Source organism: Nilaparvata lugens, chromosome 3 (assembly GCF_014356525.2).
Source record: "Nilaparvata lugens isolate BPH chromosome 3, ASM1435652v1, whole genome shotgun sequence".
NCBI lineage: Eukaryota > Metazoa > Arthropoda > Insecta > Hemiptera > Delphacidae > Nilaparvata > Nilaparvata lugens.
In genome coordinates, this window is record NC_052506.1 from 75,960,370 (window position 1) to 75,987,505 (window position 27,136).

At 34.9% G+C, this 27,136-nt stretch overlaps 1 protein-coding gene across 7 annotated transcripts in view; it reads right to left on the minus strand.

Annotated features, from left to right (window-relative positions):
* The window catches only part of LOC111044518 (inactive dipeptidyl peptidase 10), a 79,495-nt gene that overhangs the window by 10,253 nt on the left and 42,106 nt on the right, over positions 1-27,136 (minus strand). For 6 of the 7 annotated variants that reach the window (XM_039424613.1, XM_039424610.1, XM_039424611.1 and 3 more), the window contains 6 exons: positions 12,367-12,678; positions 7,420-7,494; positions 6,798-6,850; positions 5,742-5,956; positions 1,294-1,484; positions 219-319 (listed from right to left, as the gene is read on the minus strand). In XM_039424613.1, coding sequence (XP_039280547.1) covers positions 219-319; positions 1,294-1,484; positions 5,742-5,956; positions 6,798-6,850; positions 7,420-7,494; positions 12,367-12,678 — 947 coding nt within the window. Of the gene's footprint in view, positions 1-218; positions 320-1,293; positions 1,485-5,741; positions 5,957-6,797; positions 6,851-7,419; positions 7,495-12,366; positions 12,679-27,136 lie in introns of those variants that run through there. The other variant, XM_039424614.1, reaches the window with a different exon arrangement.

The window sequence follows — 27,136 nt, forward strand, 5'->3', positions numbered from 1 at the left end:
ACTACAACTTTTCAAGTTTAATGTTGGTAGTTTGGATTCTACTGTCCTTCAATTTTCGTGATTGCTTCCGTGAAGCAGGAAATATTAATGAACGTCCATATGTGAATGACACTACTTAGTGTCAGTGCTGAGTACTTAATAGTATGGAACAAACTTTGCCGAATTGGTGTCTTTTCCTTATCATGCAAAACATATTGTACTAGAAAAATCATACTTACTGTTCACTGAACACTTCAGGTGGGTTGACAAGACTGATAGGGAAAGAAGTATTTGTTACATTGATAACTGACAATCTCACTTGAGGGTTTGGTGTCCCAGGCTGAAAAAAAGAGAGTGCGCTTATGAAATAGTGAGATACTCATAAAAGTATACGGTACGTTGCTTTTTGAATGATATCAAAGTGCACTTTTCAAATAGCATTTGAAAAAATTCATTTGAATGAAACTCATCAGATATCGCCTCATTCTAGATCTAACATTTTGTATTTTTATCATTCACTTCGTAACACTTCCACACGTGCATGTTTCATTGATAAAATGATTAGGGTATTACAAGATTTGAATTATTACTACTTTTGTCATTGAAAATCATTTCACTAGAAACCTGATTTGATAGTGAATTTATTCTTTATGCATAAATTATTTGATATTTTCTCTCTTCTTTTTAATCTAATGTCAAATATTTTCCAGAATAATACTTGAAAATTATATCAGTGCTCATTGAAACTCATAAGAAACAGAAAACGCACTTGTTTATAATATTCAATAAGTAGTCAAATTCATTTCAACTGGAAAATTATAGGCTGCATAACTAAGAAAAACTATGTATAAATTAAAAATAATTCACAAACATCAAATTGGGATTTAGAATACAAGTGATAATAATTATTGTTATTTCATGCTTCCAGTTCTATGTGGTCTATGTTGTTATAACTTGAGATTATCTGCTACCGGAAGGCGTAAGATGTATTAACAAGCTTAGTATAGTTGTAAATTGAAGTGGTAAATGTTTCCCTGATGAAAAAAGAGAAAATTTGAATTTCCACATTGTTATCCAGTATTAGTGCTTTGTTTAATTAATCTGATACTATTCAGTTGATTAGCTCAGTAAATGAAAAAAGTAAATTCCGTGTAGAGTTTTCTAATTGTTCAAACACATTGAATTCCTGTGTATGGGATGAAAGTATTGTACGCTGATAATTTTAATTTGTACTGTTATTTTGAGGTAATAGTATTGTGACATTGTAATGTAAGATGTAATTGTGATGGATTGGGGTGATAATTGTGCTCTCACTGTTGGGTACCGGACGGTCCTGGATGCTGGGAAGAGTCCGCCGTTCTCCGGTGGCGCGATGTTCGCCTCGAAGCCGAACCACGGGTGCGTGAACGTCCGCACGTCGCTGTCGTTGAAACTCGCGTACAGAATGTGCGAACCGTCGGGCGAACACCACAAAGCCTCTTCAGGAGATGGCACGAAGATTTCCTCTGAAAGAAAACAACATGAACTATTTGAGAGTTTTTTTAAATAATACTTGTATAGTTTTATATCTTCAAGAAAAGAACTATTTGAAAAATCTGGTGTGGCGCACTCACACAACTTTCCTTGCCGTTATGAATATTGATCACGTGACGCTAGTGTTCCCGCGCATCTCAAGTCTACTATTCAAAGATTTGAGCCAGCTGGTGACAGGGCAATAACGCTGGAGACACACGAGGTCTGCTATCTCTTCATAGTGAATAATTTAATAGAATCAACAGTTGCCAACAGTTGCCAATAGTTTGCAATTGGATAATCACATTTTCTCGAATTTCGAGCTTATTTTTAATTCTAGGTGAAAATGTTGCTTGACATTAATTGTGAAGATTCACATGCTCAATCTTTTCCACTCGAAATTTTTTGTTTAAATTGTATCTAAAGCCTGATAATTGAGAATCTAAAATCAAACTTTGCATAGATGGGGCGGAGCTCCTGAAATTTTTACAGATATGGGACTTGTGGCAGTTGATAGAGCTTATCGACGACTATTTTAGGTATAACTTTAATCAAAATCGTTTGAGCCGTTTTCGAGAAAATCGCGAAAAACCCTGTTTTTGACAACATTTTTGCCAATTTAGCCGCCATCTTGAATCGCATTTGATCGAAATTGTTCGTGTCGGATCCTTATATTGTAAGGACCTTACGTTCCAAATTTCAAGTCATTCCGTTTATTGGGAGATGAGATATCGTGTACACAGACGCACATACACTCATATATATACACACACACACACACACACACACACACACACACACACACACACACACACACACACACACACACACACACACACACACACACACACATACACATACAGACCATTACCCAAAAACCAATTTTTTGAACTCAGGGGACCTTGAAACGTATAGAAATTTAGAAATTGGGGTACCTTAATTTTTTTCGGAAAGCAATACTTTCCTTAACTATGGTAATAGGGCAAGGAAAGTAAAAGCTCACTCGTAATCACGAAAACACTAAATCAGATGTTATCAGAACAAAAATAATCATCATTTCATGATAAATCATGAAATATTTATCAATCAATCGATCAATCAATTTTTATTTCAATCAATTTTTTTTCGGAAAGCAATACTTTCCTTAACTATGGTAATAGGGCAAGGAAAGTAAAAGCACACTCGTAATCACGAAAACACTAAATCAGATGTTATCAGAACAAAAATAATCATCATTTCATGATAAATCATGAAATATTTATCAATCAATCGATCAATCAATTTTTATGTCAACCAAAACAATACAATATACATGAAAATACAATACACAATCAAAAATAAATTTCGAATGAAATACAAAGGCTTCATGGCGGGGTGTGCTGAAAAGAGAGAAATGAGGAAAAATACCTAGCCAATTATGGTTTCCCATAGGCAGGTAGAGGGTATAAAAGTAAGGAAAGAAGGGTAGAAAGTAAGGAAGAGGAAAAGAAAAGGGAAGTATTGGAGAAGAAAGTAGGAAAAAAGTGAAAAAATGTGCGAAAATTGTAAGCGAGTCCACTTTCAACAAATGTATCTAAAAGAATTGGCCTTGCAAACAGTGGTTAGAGCAGAAATCTCGAGATTCATACGTCGATATGGGAGAAAAAGTTACTGTGTGTGTCCAGGTTTTTATTTCTAGTTTAGTTTTACTACTAATCTTTTAGTCTATGAGGAAGTGGTCCGGATTAAGGTTTATTATTTTAGTGCCTATATAGATCAACTGTTTCCTAGAACATTCAATATTGGTGTGATTATGTGACATATCTACAGTGGGCCTTAAATGATAATTATTTACAATTGAATTTAAAGTGCGAGGAAAAAGGGATTTATATTTTATCAAGTAATCAATTACGATTTTATTATACAGTATAATTGTCGTATTGTCATTACTTTAAAGTCACTTAAAACCATCTCATTAGGGTACAATCTAGTTCTGTTTAGGATAATCTTAATTATTAGTTTTTTGGCTACGAATAATTCCTCAATATGACAGTTGAAAAATCCAACCCAAACAGCTATGCCATACTGCAGAATTGATTTAACTAGAAATACCATTTAACTAATGATATACCATTTCTAAATTATTCTTACAGTATTTATAATTTTATTTACTTGATAGTATTAATTTGTAAAATAAATATCTAATTCTTCTATAGACCAAAAATAATAATATAATAAAATAATATAATATAATATACACACTCGTATTCACGAAAAAACTAAATCAGATTGATGTCATCATATTTTCATCTTCTTCAAGGCTACAAAGACCACCCAGTAGGTATCAAGTAAGTGTAGATTCATATTCGGTTGACTATCCAAAATGTTACAGTTTAGAGTATGAATCTTTACTATGCATCATGTTGTGAGAATTCTAGAGCATTTCTTTGTGGAAAGCATCAAGTTTCTTCGAACTACTTCCAAATGAATACAATGCCCTCCTTTGACCAATCTGTAGTGGGATTCTCTTTGAATTGTCAAAATTCATCAACGGCAAGTAGTTACATTATTCATAGGAAATGCTGACTAAATGTGAATCTCACAATATCCTGATGCGTCTTTGGTATTGCATGATGTGGATGTAAAAACATCTATAATCACTATAATATTTCAATGTAGCAAATTTCTCATCAATTTCAATGTTGAATACATTAACTCATTCATAAGAACTTCAACAAGAAGAAAATTTGAGATATGATGAATATTCCTCTCCATCAGCATCATAACTGTTATAATATTTCCAGTTTTTAGTTGTTTTCTGACGACACGAGTTCCAAAATGAGGTTTCATAGAGTTCTGAAAAGTTCATACAAATCTCAATGTAACAGGCTGACAGCTGGATATTATAGGGGACTAACGTTTCCCAGAGGGGTTGCAATTTTGTCAAGCCATTGAGCGAAGAGTGACGATGTCACATGAGGAGGAGGGGGAGGAATGGACCACTGAGACCTTTCCACCTGTTGAATGAACTGTACCTCTTATTTACTGCCACATATTTGTCATGTTCTGAAGGGAGCTACTCATATTCAATCCAGCAAGATAGCCTTCTAAATAGATTGCCCATAAAAATCACTTGTAGGTTTTTATTTGCATAGGAATATATAATCCAGTTGATACAAATAAATTATCCCAGTTTGTATAAATGATTTCTTCGCAAATAGACTGTTAGTGAAGATTGAATATTTTGTGGAAAATTACTGACTCATTGAGTCAAACAGTAAGTTATAGACTTTTAAAACATTCTAAAGCGTTTTTCTGGATGTTACTTGATGTTTATACTTGATGAAAGTATTTCTTACTGGATATCTATACTTGATGTATCATGTTTTCCACTACAATTAAATATCGATCAAAGAATGCATTCCATTGTAGAATTCATAAATCTAAATTCAATCTCTTCATGCGTCTTATTCCACTCTGATTAATTGACTAATTGATTAATATTATAATATTAAAAGATGATGGATGATTATTTACCGGCTCAAATTTTCACATTAGCTCAAAATTTTCAATAATTATGACGATGTTGTGGTGTCTCATTTACATTTCCTATTTCTGATCTAATTTTATCACAATCTGATTTTTTGTGAACATTTTTAGACCGAAAATTGCGTTGAAATGTGTAAAAGTGGAGACCTCATCTATTCCGGACTCAGGTATCCTAATAGCACAAGGTTTGACTCTTTTTTCTCCAAATCATTCCAGTGATAAGAACAAACAATTGAAAATTAATGAAGTCTTTCCAGGTTGTTTGGTAGAACCACTGAAGAAAGACACACTTCTTAGTCCAGTCAGCGATAGATTAGAGAAGGAAAAGTTTGGAACACAGTAGGGGGTGAACATATCAAAAGTCCTCACTCCTACCCTCTGTGCTAAGGGGGTGGGGGTGGTTTAAAAGTACCATATTTTGTTTTTTTCACACATCACGAACAATATGCGTGTTTCGGAAATTTTATTGAAATACAGAATTAAAGCTTAAAAGTTAGTCTACACGTTTCATTCGTAACATTTTTCCATATCTCTCATAGTTTTCTAGATATGAGCTCTCTTTAATCTGTGATGGGACACACCTTTGTAGAAAAATAGCACAAGATTCGCTGCCCAATAAAATGATTTACATGAATTTTTAAAAATAATTTACGATCATTTCAGTGATTGGTACAAAAATTAAGAGTGGATGAAGTCTATAGAGGTTGTTTGATAGAACAAACCTTGGTACAACCAGTCGGGAATGCCGTTGTAGACAAGGCCGGCGTGGCCGTCCCAGGTGAGGCGGTGGTCGACGGCACTCATCGGTGAGAAGCGCACATAGATGTCGTTCTCGAAGACCATGACCAGCGACGTTGTGTTGCCGCACCAGCGCGCCAGCTGCAGCTGCGTCTGCTGCACCTTCGGCGAGTCGCTCAGTCGCACTGGAATATGGTGGCTGCAATGCAAACCAACAACCACATTGCCTTACTAAAACGTTGGAAATCTTCCATATTCCATTATTTTAAACAGGTATTTATCAGTTTAGCAATTATTAGTAATTAATAATAATATCTTTTATTCGATTTCTTCGGATCTTGTCATTCATTTTTCTATACAATAGACGGAATGAGGCTACATGGGTAGCTGTGGCTCCAAGCTGGAATTTTTGAGTGGAAGTGAAATTTCGTGAATCAAATGAGAAATTAAGTGAAAGAGGTATGAGAAGTTGATATCAATGAATGATTGAGGCACTTATGTCTGATATTTTGAAAACTCAGTTTTTGTGCATATTCAATTATTCGCCCCATAGGCATTAATCCTCCAATGGTGGGACTTTGAGTAAATTAAACTCTTTCAATTATTGATAAGTTAAACTCCATTCCATAAATTCTCTCTCATCTGAGAAATATAAATACAAATTCAACAAACAATAAACTAGAGAGTAAGATTCAAGAAAAAGAGCATTTTCATTAAACTTTTAGTTTGCTTTTGAAAATCGGGGTTTGAAAGTAATCGTTTGTATAAATTTGATTGACCGAACAAAGCTAAAAATATTAGCTGTTGAATTTCAGTTGAATGGAATGTTTGTATTTTGTATGTGACCTGCAGCTCCAATAAGACAAGGCTAATTCATGGTTCAAAGCAAATGGTTTCCTCCTCAATGAATCCAAGACGCAAAATGCAATATTCACATTGAATATTGTCATATGAGGTTGAATTTCCAATAATCATTTCACAGCTTATACACTACACTAGGCTCTAGGCGGCTAGGCTCAATGTATAATACCAATACTTACTCATTTGTAACATCATAAATGGTGTAATGAGCGGTGAAAGAGTTTCGGAATACCTGTGAATAGAAAATGTGTCTTATCAATGACGTTGATAACTTGAGCAAGAATTCACACAATACATTCATCAATTCCTGTCATCTAGAAGACTTGAATAAAGATTATGAACAACAAAAAAATGTAAAACTTAGCGACAATGTGAATAAATAATCTTTGGATTCTCAGTGACAGTGATATTCGAATTTTATGTAAAATAAAATTATTCCATTATAAAGTGCAAAATTATTTCAGGGCATAACATGAACACTTTACATTAAAAATCAACCAAATCAGTTTTATTTTGCAAAAACAATATTACAAATCAAATTACATACAAAAAATACAGAACATAAAAAAAGAAAATTCTCATAAATTAATAAGAATAATGGATTAAAAAAATATTCACATTACCCTGGCCAAATAATAAAACTATCTGCTGAATTGGAACTAAAGTATTCAAGTAGGAAATATTCAAAGGATCAACTGAATAATTTCTTAAAGCCAAATGATGGCTAAATCATCATGAACAATGTTTTTTGGATAAATTATTGTTGATAATCGAGTTCAATATAATTTGATAATCACTCACTTGCTTGACATTATGTCGTAGAAGAATGAAGCGTAGATCACTTGAACAATGGAACCATTTTACACTCAACTGCCTCTGGAACAAAATTGTGTCACAACTTCAATGTCTTCCTCAAATGTATTACGATCAATAATAATTATTCCATGCTGTATCATTCCTCTTCGATGAAGAATTATATTGAGTTGGATTCTTGTAATCAAGTGAATAAAATATCTTGTTCAGCTAATATATTTGATTGGAACTGGAAACGTTAAAGGGGGAATTGCTTGAGTAACTAAATCTTTTTGTGGATATAAATTTTCCTTGCAAAAGCCCAAATTATTGTTGACTGGAGATTCTCTATTTGGACTCGAGAATGTTAAAGGGGGGAATTGCTTGAGTAACTAAATCTTTTTGTGGATATAAATTTTCCTTGCAAAAGCCCAAATTATTGTTGACTGGAGATTCTCTATTTGGACTCGAGAATGTTGTGTATTCACGTATAAGATTCAATGAATCAAAATATGAGTATGCAATATTTAATTTCTAAAAAAATATATAAGAAAAATTCTTCACTTACTGGAATCTAAAAGACTTTATATTGATTCATAGTTTCAAATACGTTAGATTGAAATCAATACATTCATATCAACACAAACACTAATAATTTTCTCAACTCTATAGGATTCTATATATGTTGGAGTTAATTTGTTGGTTCATGCATTCAACATGTAAATAATCAGGAAAGAAAAAACAGGCAAACCAAAACTATTTCTCTTCTGACTCTACTAAGCATATTAATTTATTCCCACAATAAAGTTATACTGTACTAAGAAAAATAGAATTTGGGGTTCTCCAATAGATAAATGTTCATCCATTTGTTTCAAATAAAGGGTTGACATTCTAATTATGAATTATAATATATTCTTGTACAATTTAATAGCATCCACTTGCTTTGACAAATAGGTTGGAAAATAGCGTCTGTAACAGAAAATAATCTCGTTTGCTGTCAGGTGCTAGTTTTCCTGGTTCGTGTAAAGCTAGTCTACAATTTCAACAAAAATAGTATAAGAACATCTCTCACTATTATATTATTATAATACAGTATGATTCAACTGGAATTTAAATATCTTGATGTTTGTTCAAGAAAGTAGATATTTGGAGCAGCTCATTTAACGACCAGACGGTTCTGAAACAAATCTTTTGAGATTTGAACGCTCAATTAGTCGCTCAATCCAGTCGATTCGATTAGAGTGGCATCATGGAGAGGCATCCCAGCAAATGAACAGTGTGCTTTTTGCTAAATGGAAGCCCAGTGAGATGCGGCGCTTTTTCAAGTTTAAAGAATGAGAACAAAGAGCTGGCTAATAGAGACAGCCTCTTTTGAAAGTGGGCTTGTTTGTGGTTAGCAGTGTAACAATGGGATGCTCACTAGGGACCGATATTATGCTTTTGGCAAGGCGCCCTTTTCCGCCAACAATGCCGCATAGAAATATGTGGTGCGCTTCCATATCCAATTCAAAATATTACAAATGGCCCAAAACGTGACTCATCCTGTCGCAATTCAAAAGTTCTACCAACTGTGAACTGCATAAAAACATCTATAACATGCTTTCTCTATCCGTTCAAAAGTAACTGGATTATAAAACGTGGAATCTACACTACCTGTTGAATGGATTATAGTTGGGGGAAACTGGAGACACTATAAGCAGTGTATTTATAGTCACTATAGGGGGATTGGAGTTACCATTACCATAACAGTAAAATATCTTCTGCTAGATCACCATTTGAAACAAATTTCAGTTTCAATCGAAAATTCATTCAAATATCCATATCAATGCAATAGAAGTAGCTCGACAACGGTAGGTTCTAAAATCTAGAGGACTAAGTGAACTTATCTTTATCTCGATTGGAAATACTCTCTATGAGTGAAATTGAATGAGAGTTACATTCAGAGACGTATAATGAATATATGAAATATATAAATTTATATGAAATCTTCTTCTCTCTTTTAGGGTTTAGACATTTCCGACTGTTCCAAACCTCGTATTATCCATCCTCATTTTCCTTGGTATATGAAATCATTATTCATACGTGTTTTTCTTGTATCGTCTAAAATTTCCTCTTTTAAATTTTTAAATCTTGATATATTATTGTGTACTCATAAAAAATTTAGAAAATAGTGCTGGGGTGTAATGGATATCTGCAGTAATGCATATAAAACATATTCTTCAATTCACTTTTAAATTATTATTATTTGTATTACATCAACAATAATAACTAGTTTTCATTTGGGATCAATGGGCACGATTAAGTTAAAAACTTCCTATTCATATTTTTCGGATAAATTTGTTCATTTGTTTCTTTATTGTTTACTTTGGGAACCTACTGAGAATCTAGTGGTAAGTGGCGGGACCCTAAATTGTATGACTTGAATAAAAACATTTTGATTTGTTCCGAATGAAACATGTATACTGATTGAAAAATTACGCTTTCGGTTGATAATCTGATATATTATGATTCATACACGAAAAATAAGTACATATTGGAATGAAACTACTGAAAAAAAGAAGTCTTGTTATGATGCTAATAAAAGCTAAGAATGCAGAAAGAGATAAATAGACTTCCAATCCTTGAAAATCATGTTCTAGTCTAAAAATTGATAAAAATAAGTCTATCAAGACATTAATATTCTATAGATTTTTAACATTATTATACTAGAGCTATCATTCTATAGTATAGATTCTAGATCCTTGCCGAAGGGATCCTAAGCTAAAACATCTATAACGTACGTAGAAAATATAAATCATATCTTATAATAACTCTAATTAAGACAATCAATCACCCTAATCTAGTCTACTTGTAACTCCTCATCTATCTTAAAATCAAGAAAATTACTCTTCTAACAGAAAGATGATACTCTTAAAATTTCCTTTCATTAGCAACTTTATTCAATCCATACAAACATTAAGAAAATTACTCTTCTAACAGAAAGATGATACTCTTAAAATTTCCTTTCATTAGCAACTTTATTCAATCCATACAAACATTATCAGTGCATTGCAGCGTCTCATTGATAGATGTAAGATGTAACGATTTACTTGATGTAGATAACATGGTGTATCTCGTCATGGTGAGACACCAATCCATTGTAATAATTCAAACTGCAACATCATTTCCAAATAATTCAGAGACTTACTGAGATTTGAGAAAATAATTATGTAAATACTATCAATAGTTATTAAACTTCCATGATTATTGCAGATCAATGCCCCAAAATCCTGAATTGAAATATGAGAATATTTATTGACAAATGCATTGTTGCAATCATAAGTTCCGCTGAGTTCCACTCAAATTATTCCATGATAGAAGCAGGAAGTTGAGCGACTTGAGCAAATTTACTTGAAGTGTCACTTATGAAGAAAACAGATTTCTGTACATATGAGGCGTTCAGCAATAAGGAAACTCATTTCCATGTTCCAATTTACTGGAAATACATTCTTCTGGCAATAAATATAAGAGAAATAAGACTGATGATTAACCAATTTAATTCTACTAGTTTTTCACTGTATTGTAAATATTTTGACTATTCTGACTTATCTGTCTGTCTTTATATGAGACATCTCAAGTTTCTTGGATATAATAAAATCTAACTTTTTTGGCCATGACAGCCTTTTATGCGTTCTCTCCTAGTTGAGACACACTGTAGTGCGAATGGTAGCTTACTCTTCATTTTTATATTTTTATGAAGTTTAATTATTGGTCCTGTTCGACTGAATGTTCACAATGATGTAAAGTATATAAAGCTGATATTCATGTGTTTAAGCTATTTTGTTAGCAGTTGAAGCCTTGAGCACACAGGTGCATAACGCATGGCAGCAGCTGGACAATTTCAACCATTTCTTATACTATTTCTTTAAATAATACCGTACTTAAAAATTCTCCCTCTATGCCTTAGTTAAAAATTTTCCCTCTGCTTTCGCAGTGTGTGCGAAAATCTCAAGTCAGAAAAAACTCAACTAGATACTGACATAAATAGTTACGAATAATGTTGAAGGAAGGAATACTTGCTCAGTTGCTCTCCCGACCACACTCCATACATTAATGCAGAAAAACAACAAAAGATTGTTTACAGTAGCACAGTATTCAGAAATCCAGTAACACAGTATCAGTAACGTGCCTTGTATAGTGAGAATATTATTCATATAGGCTCTAATGGGACTATTCATACTCGCTCGGCAGAACTGATTGAGAAAAGTCGCATTAAAACTCATAAGCATTATATTATCACTGTACCAGCCAGCCAGCCACTGACTCCGATACTGCTATATGGGAGCCCACATTAGGGCCAGACCCCATGAAGCGTTCTCTCAAATGTTATTTCAGGCGTTTTTTCAAGCGTCAACCCAATCAGGGTTTGAAAACAGAGAGCTGCCTGCCCAGCCGACTAAAAACGCTTGTAAATACTCCTAGGGCCGGTTTCCGAGCTCGTGATTTAGCTAAGTTCTATACTTCAAACAGCTGGAGTCAAAAAATTGACTTTCCGAAACGGGGCGTAGTCGCAGTCTTTATGACAATCATTAATTTCTCATTTCCATAATTGGAAACGTTTTTCCTTGACGGGATAAAACATTCCTAAATAATTAAAAATAGCTGAAACTTTACACTATTTTCTTTTTATTTTATTTTGTGTCCAATTTTATAGTTTTCAAAATTTAATTTAAACGTTACTATGACTATGACTGCGACTATGCCCCGTTTCGGAAAGCCAATTTTCTGACTCCAGCTCTTCAAAGTCTAGAACTTAGCTAAATCTCGAGCTAGGAAACCGGCCCTTGATATGGTCTGGCCCTTAAACTGTTTCAGTTCAGTTTCGGCCCTCCTGCTGTCCCGGGTACACCAGGTCCTGCCAAATCACAAATCATTCCCTCAATTTATCCTCATAGTTCCTGACAAAGGTTTACTCACCACCGTATGATTGGAGACGAGCTGCGTGACGTTGTTGTATCGCACATCGTAGGCGGCGATGGCGCCGTCGTCAGTCTGAAAGACGAAGTGGTTGTGCGACACCCAGGCGGGCGGCAGGCGCTCGGGGCACAGGTCCGCCTGCACAAACTCGTCGAGAGTCATGCGGCGGCCACTCCAGTACAGCAGCTCGTCCACGTAGCCCAGCGTGTAGATGGCCGTCACGATGCCCGCTATCACCAGGCTGATCACCAGCAGAGAGAAGATGATGCTGCGCCAGTTGCGGCCCTCCTGCTGTCCCGGGTACACCAGGTCCTGTCAAGTCACAAGTCATTCCCTCAATTTATCATCATAGTTCAGAACACATAGAATACTGAATAGCATATTTTTCACAAATACACGTTTGTTCCAAGTTTAGAGCATTGGAGAGAAATACTTAATAATATCATGAACAAAAGATAGCATTACAAGTAATCACATTTATATTCCAAATATCAAGCCGATATCAAGACTTTTTGTTGACTCAAGCCGATTATTGTCGACTACTGTTTTGTCCGGGTGAGAGTGTAAGTAAGACTGGCACAGTATGAGAGACTACCAGCGTCACATAGCTTCACGGAAATATATGTAACTACTTGGACTATCGGCTTGGGTTAACAGTGATATTTGGGATATAAAAATACCTCATACCATGGGATATATGTCCTTATGCTATCTTTTTTCTATGATATTATTAAGTATTTCTCTCCAATGCTCTAAACTTGGAACAAACGTGTATTCGATTAGTGTTTTGAAGTTTGCCTTCTTCTTATTACTCAATCTGGCCAGCTACACTGATGTTCATGAAGCTTTTTCTTACTGCTAATTTCACACGTTATTTTCATTTCATTACGATCATTCATTCATTTTTACTTTCATGCCCTATTACCATAGGTGAGGAAAGTATTGCTTTTCAAAAAAAATTAAGGTACTCTAATTTCAAGTTTTCTATACGTTTTTTCTACACAATTGATGTCTGTGTTGAGTGAGCGGTTATGGTATAATACAGGTATCACCCTCTTTTGATCATGTATGTATGTATTATTGATGAGGCATGTATTATTTAAATACATAAAAATTTATGTAAATTTAATGTGACTAGCATATAAGTAGACACTGTACAACAATAAACGAGTGTTCGCATAAATGAATGTGAGATTCCTGCAATGGAACAGAATTATGAATCATGAATCATTGAAACTCAATTTTCTATGAAAAAGCTATCAAAATGTTTTGCAAACTAGTGACTGTGAACTTCACACGCGACAAATAATACATGCATAAGACTCATTAATTTCGAAAATATTGACTAATATTCATGAGCATCACTGTAAAGGACTTGTAATAATATGAATTTTCCGTGATTGTTCCTTTATAAGCTGATGAATTGTTCAGAGCTGAAGAGCATTCTCTGATTCATCTAGCATAGAGTCTTCGCTTCCAGGATCCCTGCTATCATTTCTCTGCAAGTACTTTCAACTTTTGTCCAGATTATCTCTTATTATAACTTATGCAACTTACAATTTCGGTGAAGTGTAATTTTCCAGTTATTTCCAAGCACTTGTCTGAGAAGCATTGCGTTTCAACAATTTTCATGTAGTGCTTCACAGAAATCACGAGAGTTTAGTCAAACGTTGAAGAGGAGCAGACCAAAAAATAACTTCATAAGCCGTAATGTTAACATATGTACCTTTTACTATAGATCCATCCAACCGATCAACCTGATATTCTGAACACTGAATAACATGACCTTTTTACATAATTTAGCATTAACTGAAAGCTTTTCAGTTTTCAACCATTTTTTCACCAAGTATGATTTTTTCTGAATGACTGCTCGGAAACACAGTATTGAATTACAAAAAGGCATATAAAATGGAATTTAAAAATTATTTTTAAATTACCTCTCGCTTGAATATTCATTATAGTGCTAAGTAATACTGTACAAAATTTAAGACGTCTACCTCCAAGGGCTCCTGAGAAAAGGGTACATATGTTAACATTACGACTGAGAAAGTTAATTTACAACAGTTATATATCAGTAGGGTTTTAAAATGAAGGCTTCTTATCCTTCAATGATAAATTCTGAGTATATCTGATAAAATCATAGGTGTTTTAAAATATAGAACATGGATATTCAAATATTCCAGTTCACAGTTGAATTGGATGATCAAGTTAAGAAAATAAGATAAGTAGTAGAATTTTCGCATTTAAATTGAAATTTAATCAAACTCGGATGTAATTGTAATGTAATGACAAAGCTCCAGAAGCGGAATCCAGCTACTCTCGAAATCAAGCCTTCTATCCCCACCAATGAGGCTGCGCCTTTGTGAGACAAAACGCCGACGTTGAAGCCTCGCTACTCAAGCAACGTTCGTGGCACGGAATTAATTCTCCCTACCGCAACACCAAAACCTTCTTCCTTCATCTATGCCTACCTCAAGCATGACGTCATTATCATGGTACAGCCTCCCATCATTCTTGGCTTGAGCATAGCAGGCATCAATTTGCAAATTATGAAGGAAGCACCTCTATCGGATCCCAAGCTACCGACAAGAGCTATTCACCTCTCTATCTTCTCTTTCCAACAGCCAGCAATCTCTTTTCATCATCGAACTCTTGTCATCTTTCCATCTCGTCAACATTTTAACAATCTAATGTCTTTCCACTCTATTGGAAATTGATCGATGAGACCCAGATTCAATCCCTTGCTAGTCAACAATGAATTATTTATGAAGATAGCGTCTTTGTCGTCCTCTTATTGCGATCAATTCAATCATAAGGCTCTACTGGAGCTTTCAAAAAGGTTGCTTGAAAGCTTTCACTGGGGAACGACATGAATTGAATACGATTTCAATTGAGTTAGTTTGAATTCATCCATATTGAAGCTGTTATAAAACTTCACTTTCTTGAAAATTCTGATTGTCATGAAGCCTTCTTCCCCAAATATTCAAGAATCGTACATAAAAGAGTTCCAAACAATCCATGAACTAGCAAGTACTACATTCCATGGAGAATAATTTCGGCTAAATTTACTTATACTATCTACCTCCTGGGGCGATCGGATATAGTGCGATGGAGAAGTAACCTCAACTCTCTAGGGTGTATTTAATCACACTTATTTTGCAAAAAGGGTTTTTAGAGAGAAATAATTTTTCTGCCATTTTTCTCAAATAGAGGAATTCAAATAATTCTCGAAAGTTATTTCCTCGTAAGAAGCCTTTGATTATTGTGATCCACTCAAGCAAAACACTAATTGAAGATCTGCATCTCACTGCTCATTGACTCTTTTCTTGTTTGTGAAGAAAATGTGAAGAGTCGATAGACTCTTGAAACATTCGCGATAATAATTGAAACCAATTAAGGAGTTGGTGGATGGGGTGAAAGAGATAATATTCTCTTCTGAATGAATCTGGAGAGCTCAGAATAGGATGAAGTCATCCTTTTCCTTGGCTGAAAGATTCTTATTCGGTAATATTTCTGAAAGTAATCTTATAATTTTGACATTTAATTGATGAGAGTACGTTCAATAATGAAAATGTGAAGAGTCAGGATGGGTCTGATGAAGTTATCATGTTAGATACCATTGAATTGCCCATCGAATACTCATTGAATTGGTTGAATGGAATGAAAAACTAATAGTGAATAGGGAAAGAAGAATAATACAACAATACAACGATACAAAATAGTGAATATTGAAATTGATGAAAATGAGATTAAGTGAAATAAAAACATTTTTGAGAGAAGAATTTAAATTTTTAGGCTAGTCGCATATTGAGACGCGACGTGACCCGAGTTTGCAAGATGAGTTGATATCATATAATGCGATCATTATTATAATGTTCACAAGTGCTAGCTTCGTCTTATTGTGAACATTATAATGACCATATTAAAATATTAACTCATTTAGCCTTACTGTTTTTCAGTAGCAATCATTAACACAGCTATTCATGACAGATGTGAGGAGAAAATTATTCTAAAAAAGTAAATTCGTATGGATTTTGTTGGTGGGGAGTCCCTTGCGGGAAGGTCCCACCGCCTGGATATATAATTTAAGCCGTCAATGGGCCTTATGACTGTCATACTACAGCCGGGACCGACAGTTTAACGTGCCCATCCGATAACACGGGAGTGATCTGTTTGAAAAACTTCTGCTTATTTGAGTATTCTAAGAGTATTTTATTGATAGAAAAGAATGGAACCCAGTTTCATTTGGACCTCTGTGTAGAGATTTTTGTTTGGGAAGCTACTAGTTTTTCAACTTAGACAGTTTCGGACAAATATGTTACATATACTTATTCAGTCTAGGGCTTGAAATTAGGAATTAAAAGCGGTTCAAAACTCTCCTCATAAACCCGAAGTCCATGTTCGTCTATTTTTTGCGCTACAAGTGTGTTTCTCAACACGGCCTGAATTGTTCGAATTTAGTACACAACCAAACTCTCCATGTGAGCTCCAATTTGGAATGTATTTTACCTCATCTCCATTGATGAAGCCATGATATTAAAAGAGCACCATTGAACTACTCTGTAGATCAAATTTGTTAAAGTATGCTAAGTTATTGAAAAATGATTTTGTTCATAGAACATTATTCAAATCTTCAATGCTTAATGATGCAAAAGTGCCTCAACTCTAAACTTCTTATAATTAGCATGGTTCTTTTGCATGTTTCATTATCCATTTAACCGATGTATGATAGTCATTATCCTAGTTGAAGACCGAACAGTTTCAGTTTATGAGTCTTGTTCCTAGTTTTACCAAGCTCGGTCAAAACATTTGTACATGGTCAAACCGGGCACGCATCATAATATTATGTGTGTATAAAATAATGAGTGCACTTCTACCACCGTAATCATATTATGTTCTTATTCACTCCTTGTAAAGTGTACGCGATTTGGTCATGGTCAAATGTCTTGACCGAGGTTGGTGATACTGGGAATTGGAGAAAAAAATTGTATGCGGAATATGACAAAGGAATTTCAATTTATAGTATTAATATTGGGAAATATTGAATATCGGCTATTGATTCATGTTGAAGTTGATACAACTACCTAAAAAGTACGTTGTTCACATGTGTTTTTTTCAGGAATTAGAGAGAAATATCAAATTGAAGAGAGATAGATAGATATAAAATCAATAGTTTATTGCAATCACCAATGCTATAATACTAAGAGAATAAACCCAATTCAAAGAGGATAGATGAAAGGATTTATTGAGGCGTATTGAGGTCACTTCCAATTGGAATCAAGTTCAACTTGGATGATACATCTCTGCAACATTCTAGCAATATATACAGCACTTTATGATGGAGCACATGCTGTGAAGAGAATAGCTGAAAATTTTAAAGCAGATGCCAATTCGACATACTTGGAACTGTTCCTAGTGTTTAGAATATTGAAAATGTTCCAAACTATCAGTAAACTCCTGGACCATGTTTATCGGATATTGGAGTCACAGTACTCCTCGAATGATGAAGATTGTTTAATTTCCGAAGATTCAGCATTGAGCATGGCACGGGTTTTGTCACCAAACTGTTATAACCCTCTGCAATGCGACTCGATATTGTTTATAAATTTGAACTTGGTGAGTTTGCGTTCTTGGTTTAGAGCCAAGAGGCGTGACATTCTAATTCTTTTTATCGTATCACGATGAGCTTCAAGTTTATTTAAGTAGTATTCGAGTGTTCTCTTCACAAAAATAGTCAAATGTCATGAGTAATGCTCCTTGACAATAATTCGCCAATCTTAGATGCCAAGTTCTTGTAGTAGAATACTGCCCATGGAACAAATATATTATTCAAGTGCCGCTGCATCACTACTCTAGTTATTAAATTCTCAGATAATCGTTCGAAAACATTTTTGAATTCATATTAAGCATTTGAAACACAAATGCTTTGTTGGCTAGGCTTCAAATAGAATTTCTCCATCTCAAAATTAAGATATCAGAGTAGTTTCTAGAGTTATACTAGATGAATGAATTGAATTCACTTCTGAACCACTTGAACATTTCCAATTCATCGAATATCACACGCCACGTTTTTGTCAATTATCGGTGACTCTTCAATTCTATTTTAAGAGCTAACTGTTATTTCAAATATGAATATGTTGCAATCTATCTTATCCTATCTTTATATCTAATAGAATGTGTAGAGTAAATACAAGACCAGCATTGAACAATTGGCGGTCCCAGGAGTAACAAATTAGATGACCCTCCTGTTTGTAATATAAGTTTCAAGTGTTCAAATTTCATTTTTCCAGCCTGTTTGGTTGCAGAATCATCAGAAAGTTCGGAAGAGCTGAAGGTATGGGTGATGCTTATTTTCGATGGAGATAGCAGATACACGATGGAGATAACTTACACGTTCGTGGAACGCAAATAATGATCAGTTTCAGTCTTAAAGAATGCGGAAGTCAAATGATGATCATGATATTCTAATGTAATAATTTGACAGCTCCTTTCCATTGAGCCGGATCTGCATGAATATAAATTAACATATTTGAATATATAGAGATATATTTATACTCATAATCATAAATATATTTTGAACAGTATTATAAACTCCATGTGGCAGAAATGAGAATGTTGAGATGGGCGGGGGGAGTTAGTATGCTGGACCAAATCAAAAACATTCATGTCCGGGGCAGTCTCAAAGTGACACCAATTTCTGAAAAAATAATTGAGGGGAGACTGCGCTGGTACGGTCATGTTAACAGACGCCCGCCTAACCACATGACGAGAAAAGTGCTCGAGATGGAGCCGCAGCCAAGGGGCAGAGGCAGACCCCGCCTCACGTGAATTTCTCTAGTCCATAAGAATATGGAGAAATTGGACCTGGTAAATGAGACGACCCAAGATCGCAGGATCTGGCGACTGCGTGTTAGGAGAGCCGACCCCAAATAATGGGAAGAGGGCAAGGAAGAAGAAGAAGAAGAAGAAGAAGAAGAAGAAGAAGAAGAAGAAGAGAAGAAGAAGAAGAAGAAGAAGAAGAAAAGAAGAAGAAGAAAAGAAGAAGAAGAAGAAGAAGAAGAAGAAAAGAAGAAGAAGAAGAAGAGAAGAAGAAGAAGAAGAGAAGAAGAAGAAGAGAAGAAGAAGAAGAAGAAGAAGAAGAAGAAGAAGAAGAACAGTATTATGAAAAGTAATGTGTATATCCCAAAGATTTCTCTTGGAATTACAAAAAATTTAGAGAATTATTAATAGAGAAATGAGATACAGAAACGTTGCATGTCACCATGATAAACTCAGATAGATTACAATTCATTTTTCATACAGCCTTCTAGAAAAATATTGAGAAACGAAGGAGTATTGCTTGCTCCTTGAGAAACAGCAAACCTATATGTTGAAATATTCATCGCGATTTCGCTGAGAGCGAATAATGATGATGCAGACTGCTGGGCTGTTTTCTGTTGACATAGGTTCCACACGAAGGACATTGAGGTTCAAACTATACGAGGATCGTCGCCCATAGAGCCAACAAGAATATGCTGTATATTTACTCCGAACTCAACTTTTCCTCTAATGGAATTCAGTTTTTCAGCTGAGCTGAGGCAAGAGGGTTGAGGAAAAAGGCGCGACCTTTGTCTCTATTCCCCAGCCCTGGATCTAAGTTTCCATCTTCAATGTTCCACATTCAACAAACAGTCTAGCCTCCACTTTTCCCATTGCATAAACAATCGCCTCAAGCCTTACAGTAGGTCCTGTCCAGCTTTTCAGCTGGTGGTATTGAATAACTTTCAAGTGAATTGGAGAGGTTTAACATCTATTATCTCTTGTATCCTTTGTCAAGGACCGAATGAATATCCAGTTTTGTCGTTAGAACATGGCAGCACTTGAACTTATATCGGTGGCAGCTATGACCAAATCTGTCGCAAGTCTGCAACTTTATATACAAGGATTAGGCTATTGCCTGCTCCAACTTACAGCCTTATTGTTTGAGTTTATGAATTCATATTCTATACATAACATCATTTTAATACAAGAATCAGTTATTGCCATCTCTTACGTTGCTTTTCGAATGATCTGCCTTCCGGTTTATAATATCATGCCTGTAGGGGAAACCTTTTTGCAGACATTCTCTTTAAACGTTCCTTCCATTGAATCCGGTATTCTGTAATTTTTCAAACTGTATATTCCCAGCTCTTACAGGTAGGATATATTCATTTCTAAAATTATCTCCCCGATTGCAGCCACTACTTCCGCGGAGGAATAGCATCTCTGCCACTTACACTCCACTCTCAGGTGGTTTCGTTGTTACTCACTACTTACTCACTTCCACTTCCGTAGAGGAGGACAAGAGTAGCCATTATTCTATATAACTTCATTATAGAACTTCTCACTTCATACTATACATTATAGAACTTAACATACAGTATATATACAAACATACTATACTTATAGAACTATACATACATTATAGAACTTCATTACTAAAACTTCATTATAGTATCCCTCCTTGAGGAATAGTATTATGCTGATTTTTCATTCCATTCTCATCAGATTCAAATGAGGGTTTTCTAATTTGATATCACAATACAGATTTTTGGTTACATTTTCAATGTGAGTCTCTAAGTTTCAGTCTCTTAACGCTATTCTCAGGGACCTTCTCATTTATAGCATTTATAATTCACCATAACATTTTCATTTTACATATCCACTTCCTCAGGAAATAGTATATTTCGCACCTAGAGCAGAAAATGAGATTTTTCCGAATCGAAATCGGTTTTCAAGTCCGAGGCCGTAGGCCGAGGACTAGAAAAGATTGAGAGCCGGAAAAACATTTCTGCCCGTGGTGCGAACGCTATTTTTCGCCACACATAAAAATAAACAATATATATATATATATATATTTTGTCAAGAAGCTTTAATGGAGCAAAATGTTGGTCTCTCCATAAATGGAGTAACTATTAATAATTTACGCTATGCAGATGACACACTTCTGATAGCGGGAAGTGAGAATGAGTTGCAGCAATTACTGGAAAATGTGAATAACTACAGCAATTACTATGGGTTGAAGCTGAATCTTAAGAAAACCAAGTGCATGATCGTCTCGAAAAAGCAGAGAGTGCCAATTAATATTGTAGTGGACAATACACCTATTGAAAGAGTCACAGCATATAAGTATCTTGGAGCATGGATTACTGAAGTGAACGATCAGACCAGGGAGATCAAAGGACGAGTGGAAATAGCACGACAGGTGTTCATAAAAATGAAAAGATTTCTGTGTAGCCGAGATATTAAACTAGAACTTAGAATACGAATGCTGCGTTGTTATGTGTTTTCTACATTGCTGTACGGCATGGAAGCATGGACTTTAAAAAAGTCAAACCTCAAAAACATCGAGGCATTTGAAATGTGGTGCTATAGAAGGATGTGGAGAATACCATGGACAAGAAAAGTGACGAATAGGGATGTAATGTTAATGATGGCAAAGGAATGTGAAATTGTTGCGACTATAAAGAGAAGAAAATTGCAATATTTGGGTCATGTAATGAGGGGTGAAAAGTATGAGCTGTTGAGACTTATATTGCAAGGAAGGATCATGGGAAAGAGGAGTGTGGGAAGAAGAAGGATATCCTGGCTGCGTAATTTGAGAGAATGGTATGGCTGCAACTCAAGGGAACTATTCAAGGCTGCAATCAATAAAGTGAAAATTGCCGTGATGATTTCCAACCTCCGATAGGAGAAGGAACCAAAAGAAGAAGATATATATATATATATATATATATATATATATGAGAATAGTTGTTTACTAAAAACTTCCGAAAGCAGAAGTGGAAGGTGATAGCTCTAGCAAATCAGGAAATTGTCCAAGTATTTTTATTTTTAATTCTGATTTGTCTAAATAACCTAAAAGATGATGTTCAATTATGTGGGAGGTTGAGTTTATACTTTTTTATTCTTCCAAATGGCAATAAGATGATATTATTATAAATGTTTTAATTATTGAATAATGAACACAAATAATGAAAAGTTTTTTGATCAGCTGTTTTTTGATCACCTTTCTTAGTTCCATGTTAGCGGCTGGAAAGGGTACTCCTGCCTAGGCCGGAAAGAAACCTGTTCTGAAAACAATGTGTTTCAGATCTACGTAGGGACTGGAAAACAGCTGCTTTCTGTGCAGTGTGGCAAATAGTTATTTGTGCAACTAGTGCGCAAAGTGACAGTTTGCTGCACCGAAAGAAACGTTTACGCCCGAGCCGTAGGCGAGAGCGGAATGGCTTCTTGAGTGCAGCAGAGGAACTTTGCGCACGTATTTCACATTTAATTTTTCCTACAGTTACCATTGAATATGAGAAGTGGTTGATTGAATGATTATGGGTAAAATGATGGCTGAAATCGTTTTGATCGCTGAAATTGTTTGTGTGATGCTGTTATTAATAGCAACCTTAATTAATTTAAAAATTAATAATCCAATTGAAGTTGAAAATTTTCAGTCAAAGTTCTCATTTTTATTCATTCAAGAATCAGAAAAAATACAGATGGAACAAAAACTTCACATTCAAAATACACGCCAACAGCTTGTTGGCTGAACCGAGCTGCAAGATGGCTGAACACAACAAGATGGCTGAACCGACAAGCGCGCGACCTAGCGGGAAGAATCGTACCTAAGTTTGTTTCATCCAGCTAAAAATTACTGAAACACGATTCAGAAATTTAGACTTTTGCTCAAATTAACGAGAAAAATGCTCAAAGTAAACTGAAAAATATTTATAAAAATAACATAGACAACAGTGATTATTTATTGTAGTATTGTTATGCTTTTTTATTATTTTTATGTATATGAATATCGAACGGTAATCATTTAACCTCAAAATTCAAATTTTATAATGTATATTTGCTACTTTTCTCATTTCTTGGAGTTGAAATAATAATTATCAATAGAAAAGAACTATTATTTATTATTAAATGATGAGAATTAGTAAATGATGATTATTTAATTATGATTTAGATGAACATTATTCTTGTTTTGGATTTCTAGATTGGGATTTTATCATAAATGTAAGGTAGCCATTGAAATGATTCTTATCTAAATCTAACCACAGTCATTTTTACCAACTTAATTTTTGTTCTCGTGCACTAATCCTCCATATAACCCACCAACTATTTTGTGTTGCTATGTTGCAAATCTGGAGTGCAGAAAATTTTTTTCTCGCACTAGAGCGGAAAAGTGAATCTTTGTGTTCTGTAATCAGTGCAGGAATCGTCACTTTTCAAGGTAACTGTAGGAAAAATCTATTTTTGAACCGTTCATTATTGGGAACATGCTTAGCCCACAACATTATTGTAATCAATTTGGTTCCTCTAATCAAAGGTCCACCGACTTGATCACTTGCAAGGCTCAGTGATTAATAGATTTATGATAATTGTATGAGTGAAGACGAGGGTGAAATCATTGCTAGGGTGAATGAGCACTTATTGGTCTGTTGAAATGCTAGTGGCAGGGCAGGGCATTTCCAAAGCATCTCTCCACACTGGGAGCGACGATGATTGCTTTACTCCGTGAAAATTACATGACACTAGTATCCTCGGGGACGATAATTATTATTTTCAATCATCATACAGCAGAGCACTCAATTTGCGCGTATGGTCTGTGAATTGTGATACAATTTCAAAATTGCTCGTATGGTTTGTGATACAATTTCAACCAGTACTCTATGTGAGCAACTAGTCACTGGATATTCATGACGATTCATCACGCTGACGTGTCCAACTCCTACAAATAATGTGTATTTTTTGATTTTTTAATAATGATAGAAAAAGAGACACAGACGACAGAGAAGAGAGTGTGTTGCTTGAAATTAAACATTTATTAAATTGTTGATTATTTCTTCAATATATATTATCCTCATTTGATAAGAGAGAGAAAAATATAGGGAAAAGTGAGAGTGATTGATTGATTTAAACTGATTTTTATAAAAGCGATTGCATTTCACATCCAATTCTACATGTTGTGTCATTTCATAGGCTACATGCTTTGTCTATGATTAGGATGAAATAATAGCCCGTTATTAAAATATTCCTCAAATATTCTATGTTTTTCAACTGAAAACGTTCGTTGACTGATCATTGCTGAATTTCCAATTTTGGAACTCATCTCAGTCAACGGTGAAACTTCCTACAGTTAGTGAGCCGAAAATTCTTTAAATGAAGCGCGAAAAAGTCTTCATCCATCATAGAGTTATTAAAAAATCAATCTTCTGTGGTGGGGAAGAATAAGAAAACGCAGGTGGAGAGGCAGTATAATAAATTATTACATTTGAACGTTGAAGTTAAGCCGTCGAAAGCTGCAGCTTCTAACGATGGGAGCCTGTCGTTACTTACAGACTGCGTTGATTGATCGTTATGTCGCACGATTATTGCCTTGGGCTCACACGTACCGTATTGCTATAAGATGTTTTTACTTAAGATTTGAAGACAATCTTGATTTGAGGCCTTTTCTGCAACATGAATTAGTCCAGTTACATTTTTGAGAGGCATAAACCGATTAATTATTTAACAGTTGATCAATAAATAATCAATTGATCCTTCAAAATGGATTGCTTCTGATCTATTTGAATGAGGACTGCTTAAATGTTTGCATTAAATGATCATGCAGTTATTAATGAGTGTCTATGTATGAAAATATGTCAAAGTAGATTACAAACTCTATAAAAACAATATGAATAAAGATAAAATGGAACTCCTTCTAGTATTACATGAGATATCGAGGGTTCTCCCCACAATTTTGTAAAAACTCTTCTATGAATAATTATTTTATGTGAGGACATGTAAATGGAAGTAGGGGTTGCATTACTGAATTAGCTTCTGATGAGTTCAATAATTGGGCAGTGGCGATACAAAATTTTCAATAATGTTATGGAGGATTTCTATCCCCAATGATAAATCTCATAATAGCTTTCAAAAATAAACATCTTGAAACCAACCCCCTTCCATTGATGAGCAAGAGTATTGCAGAATACATCTTATGCTCCCTTCAAATAGAAATGCAATGTGGGTGACAAAGTCTGCACTAATCTAGATAATCCATGTCAATGGACATCGCTGATTCAAGCACTTATTCAACGATTAGTCACATTATAATGTGCATCGCATTTCAGAGATAGTGGGAAGCCCTTCAACAATTTATCAAGATAGATTTTGAAGAGGAATGTAAGCTGATGGAATGCCGATTGTGGTAAATGCAGCTCTATTCAAACCTTGAAAATTCCATTTTGACGTATTTTTTCTTTGCAATCCCTTGCAGAAATTATGTATCACTAATCATATCCTATTTAATGCATTCATTGTACGATTTAGAATGGCTGTACGACTGAGATGATACCAACATGTGAGCTTCTCGGTAACATAGCTTAAGAAATAGTCATCTGAATTTGTATGGCAGCAATTTTGAGTTGAGGTGAAGTATTGATTGCAGACAAGAGGGTGACCGATAAGACTATGAATATTGAGAAGCACTCCCACTTTCATCAGCACTCGAAAAGCGTCTCCCTGATGGACTGACTACTTAGCTGTGCCGCTCCATTCCGACTATATTGGTGCTTTGGTGCTGTAGCCTTGTTGTCGGAAGATTGGAAAGCCCTCCGATGGTTTTGAATAGCAACCGGAGTAGGAGAAGATGTTCAGCCGAGCGATAGTCAGCTCTGGTAGTCCTCAAGTTTGTCGTACGATAAAGCACCTTATCGGCTTCGAGCGGCTCGTTAAGGAATCCCATACTTTCCTCTTTTTCCCCACCCTCATACCAATACTTTTCAAGCATACGAGTCTCCCATCGCAGTCACCCCATCATGATACGTGATCTGACCTTCTCAAAGTGGGACAACGATTCAGAAGGAACTCCGTAACATCAATATACTATTATATCGATATCAATTATGCCATTAAATGACCTATAATAGGGATTACTGATTTTATAGATACAATCTAGAAGGCTAGAAAGTAAGAGTGCTTTCATATGGTTGAAAAATGCATTGATGCATTAACAATAATTATTATTAGGGTGAATTAATAATATAACATCATCCTCCACTATTACAATAACAGCAATAACAGCTCATAGTCTGTTGATTATTACAATCTTAATATTTGAGTAGTCGAGTTAAATATTTTTAATGGGATTATTCAGGTTTTATCCTGGAAATGAGTTCCTTCTAGCCGTATTATGTTGGATTCCAGTTCGATAATATATTGTTTCTTCATTCGGTTAATCCCCAATTATAGAATCACCAACAGACGATATTATTCAGTTATAACACGGTTTATACTACATTTTTCTTCATCAGAAGAAACTTCCATGATTTAAGTTTCTCAGTTCCATGAGAATTAAAAAGCTTCATGTGTTTCAACACTCAAACTTTCCCAAAATATGTGATACTCCTGCTTTTGAGATTATATAGAATGCCTACTTCAATGTTGATTGCATCATGAATCAATAATGTGAAACATCTCATTCTCGGTACTTTGCACCCACATAATTCAAACTTTGAAAATTCAAACATTAACTAATTCTAGAAGTAACTTGTTGTTGTTATTCAATTTTCTTTTGGAAGTTTAAGGTTGATGCAGGGTTGTTTTATGGCTGCCAACTCTTGCAAACGGCCACTAAAAGAGAAAATGAGTAGCAGAGAATAAAAACAAAGTAAATTCCATTAAACGACCGTCATAAAACAGTGAGACTGAGGAGCTGAAACAAGAAAGAAGAGTGATGAATCTTCCACAAAACGAGAAGACGTCCTACTTTGGT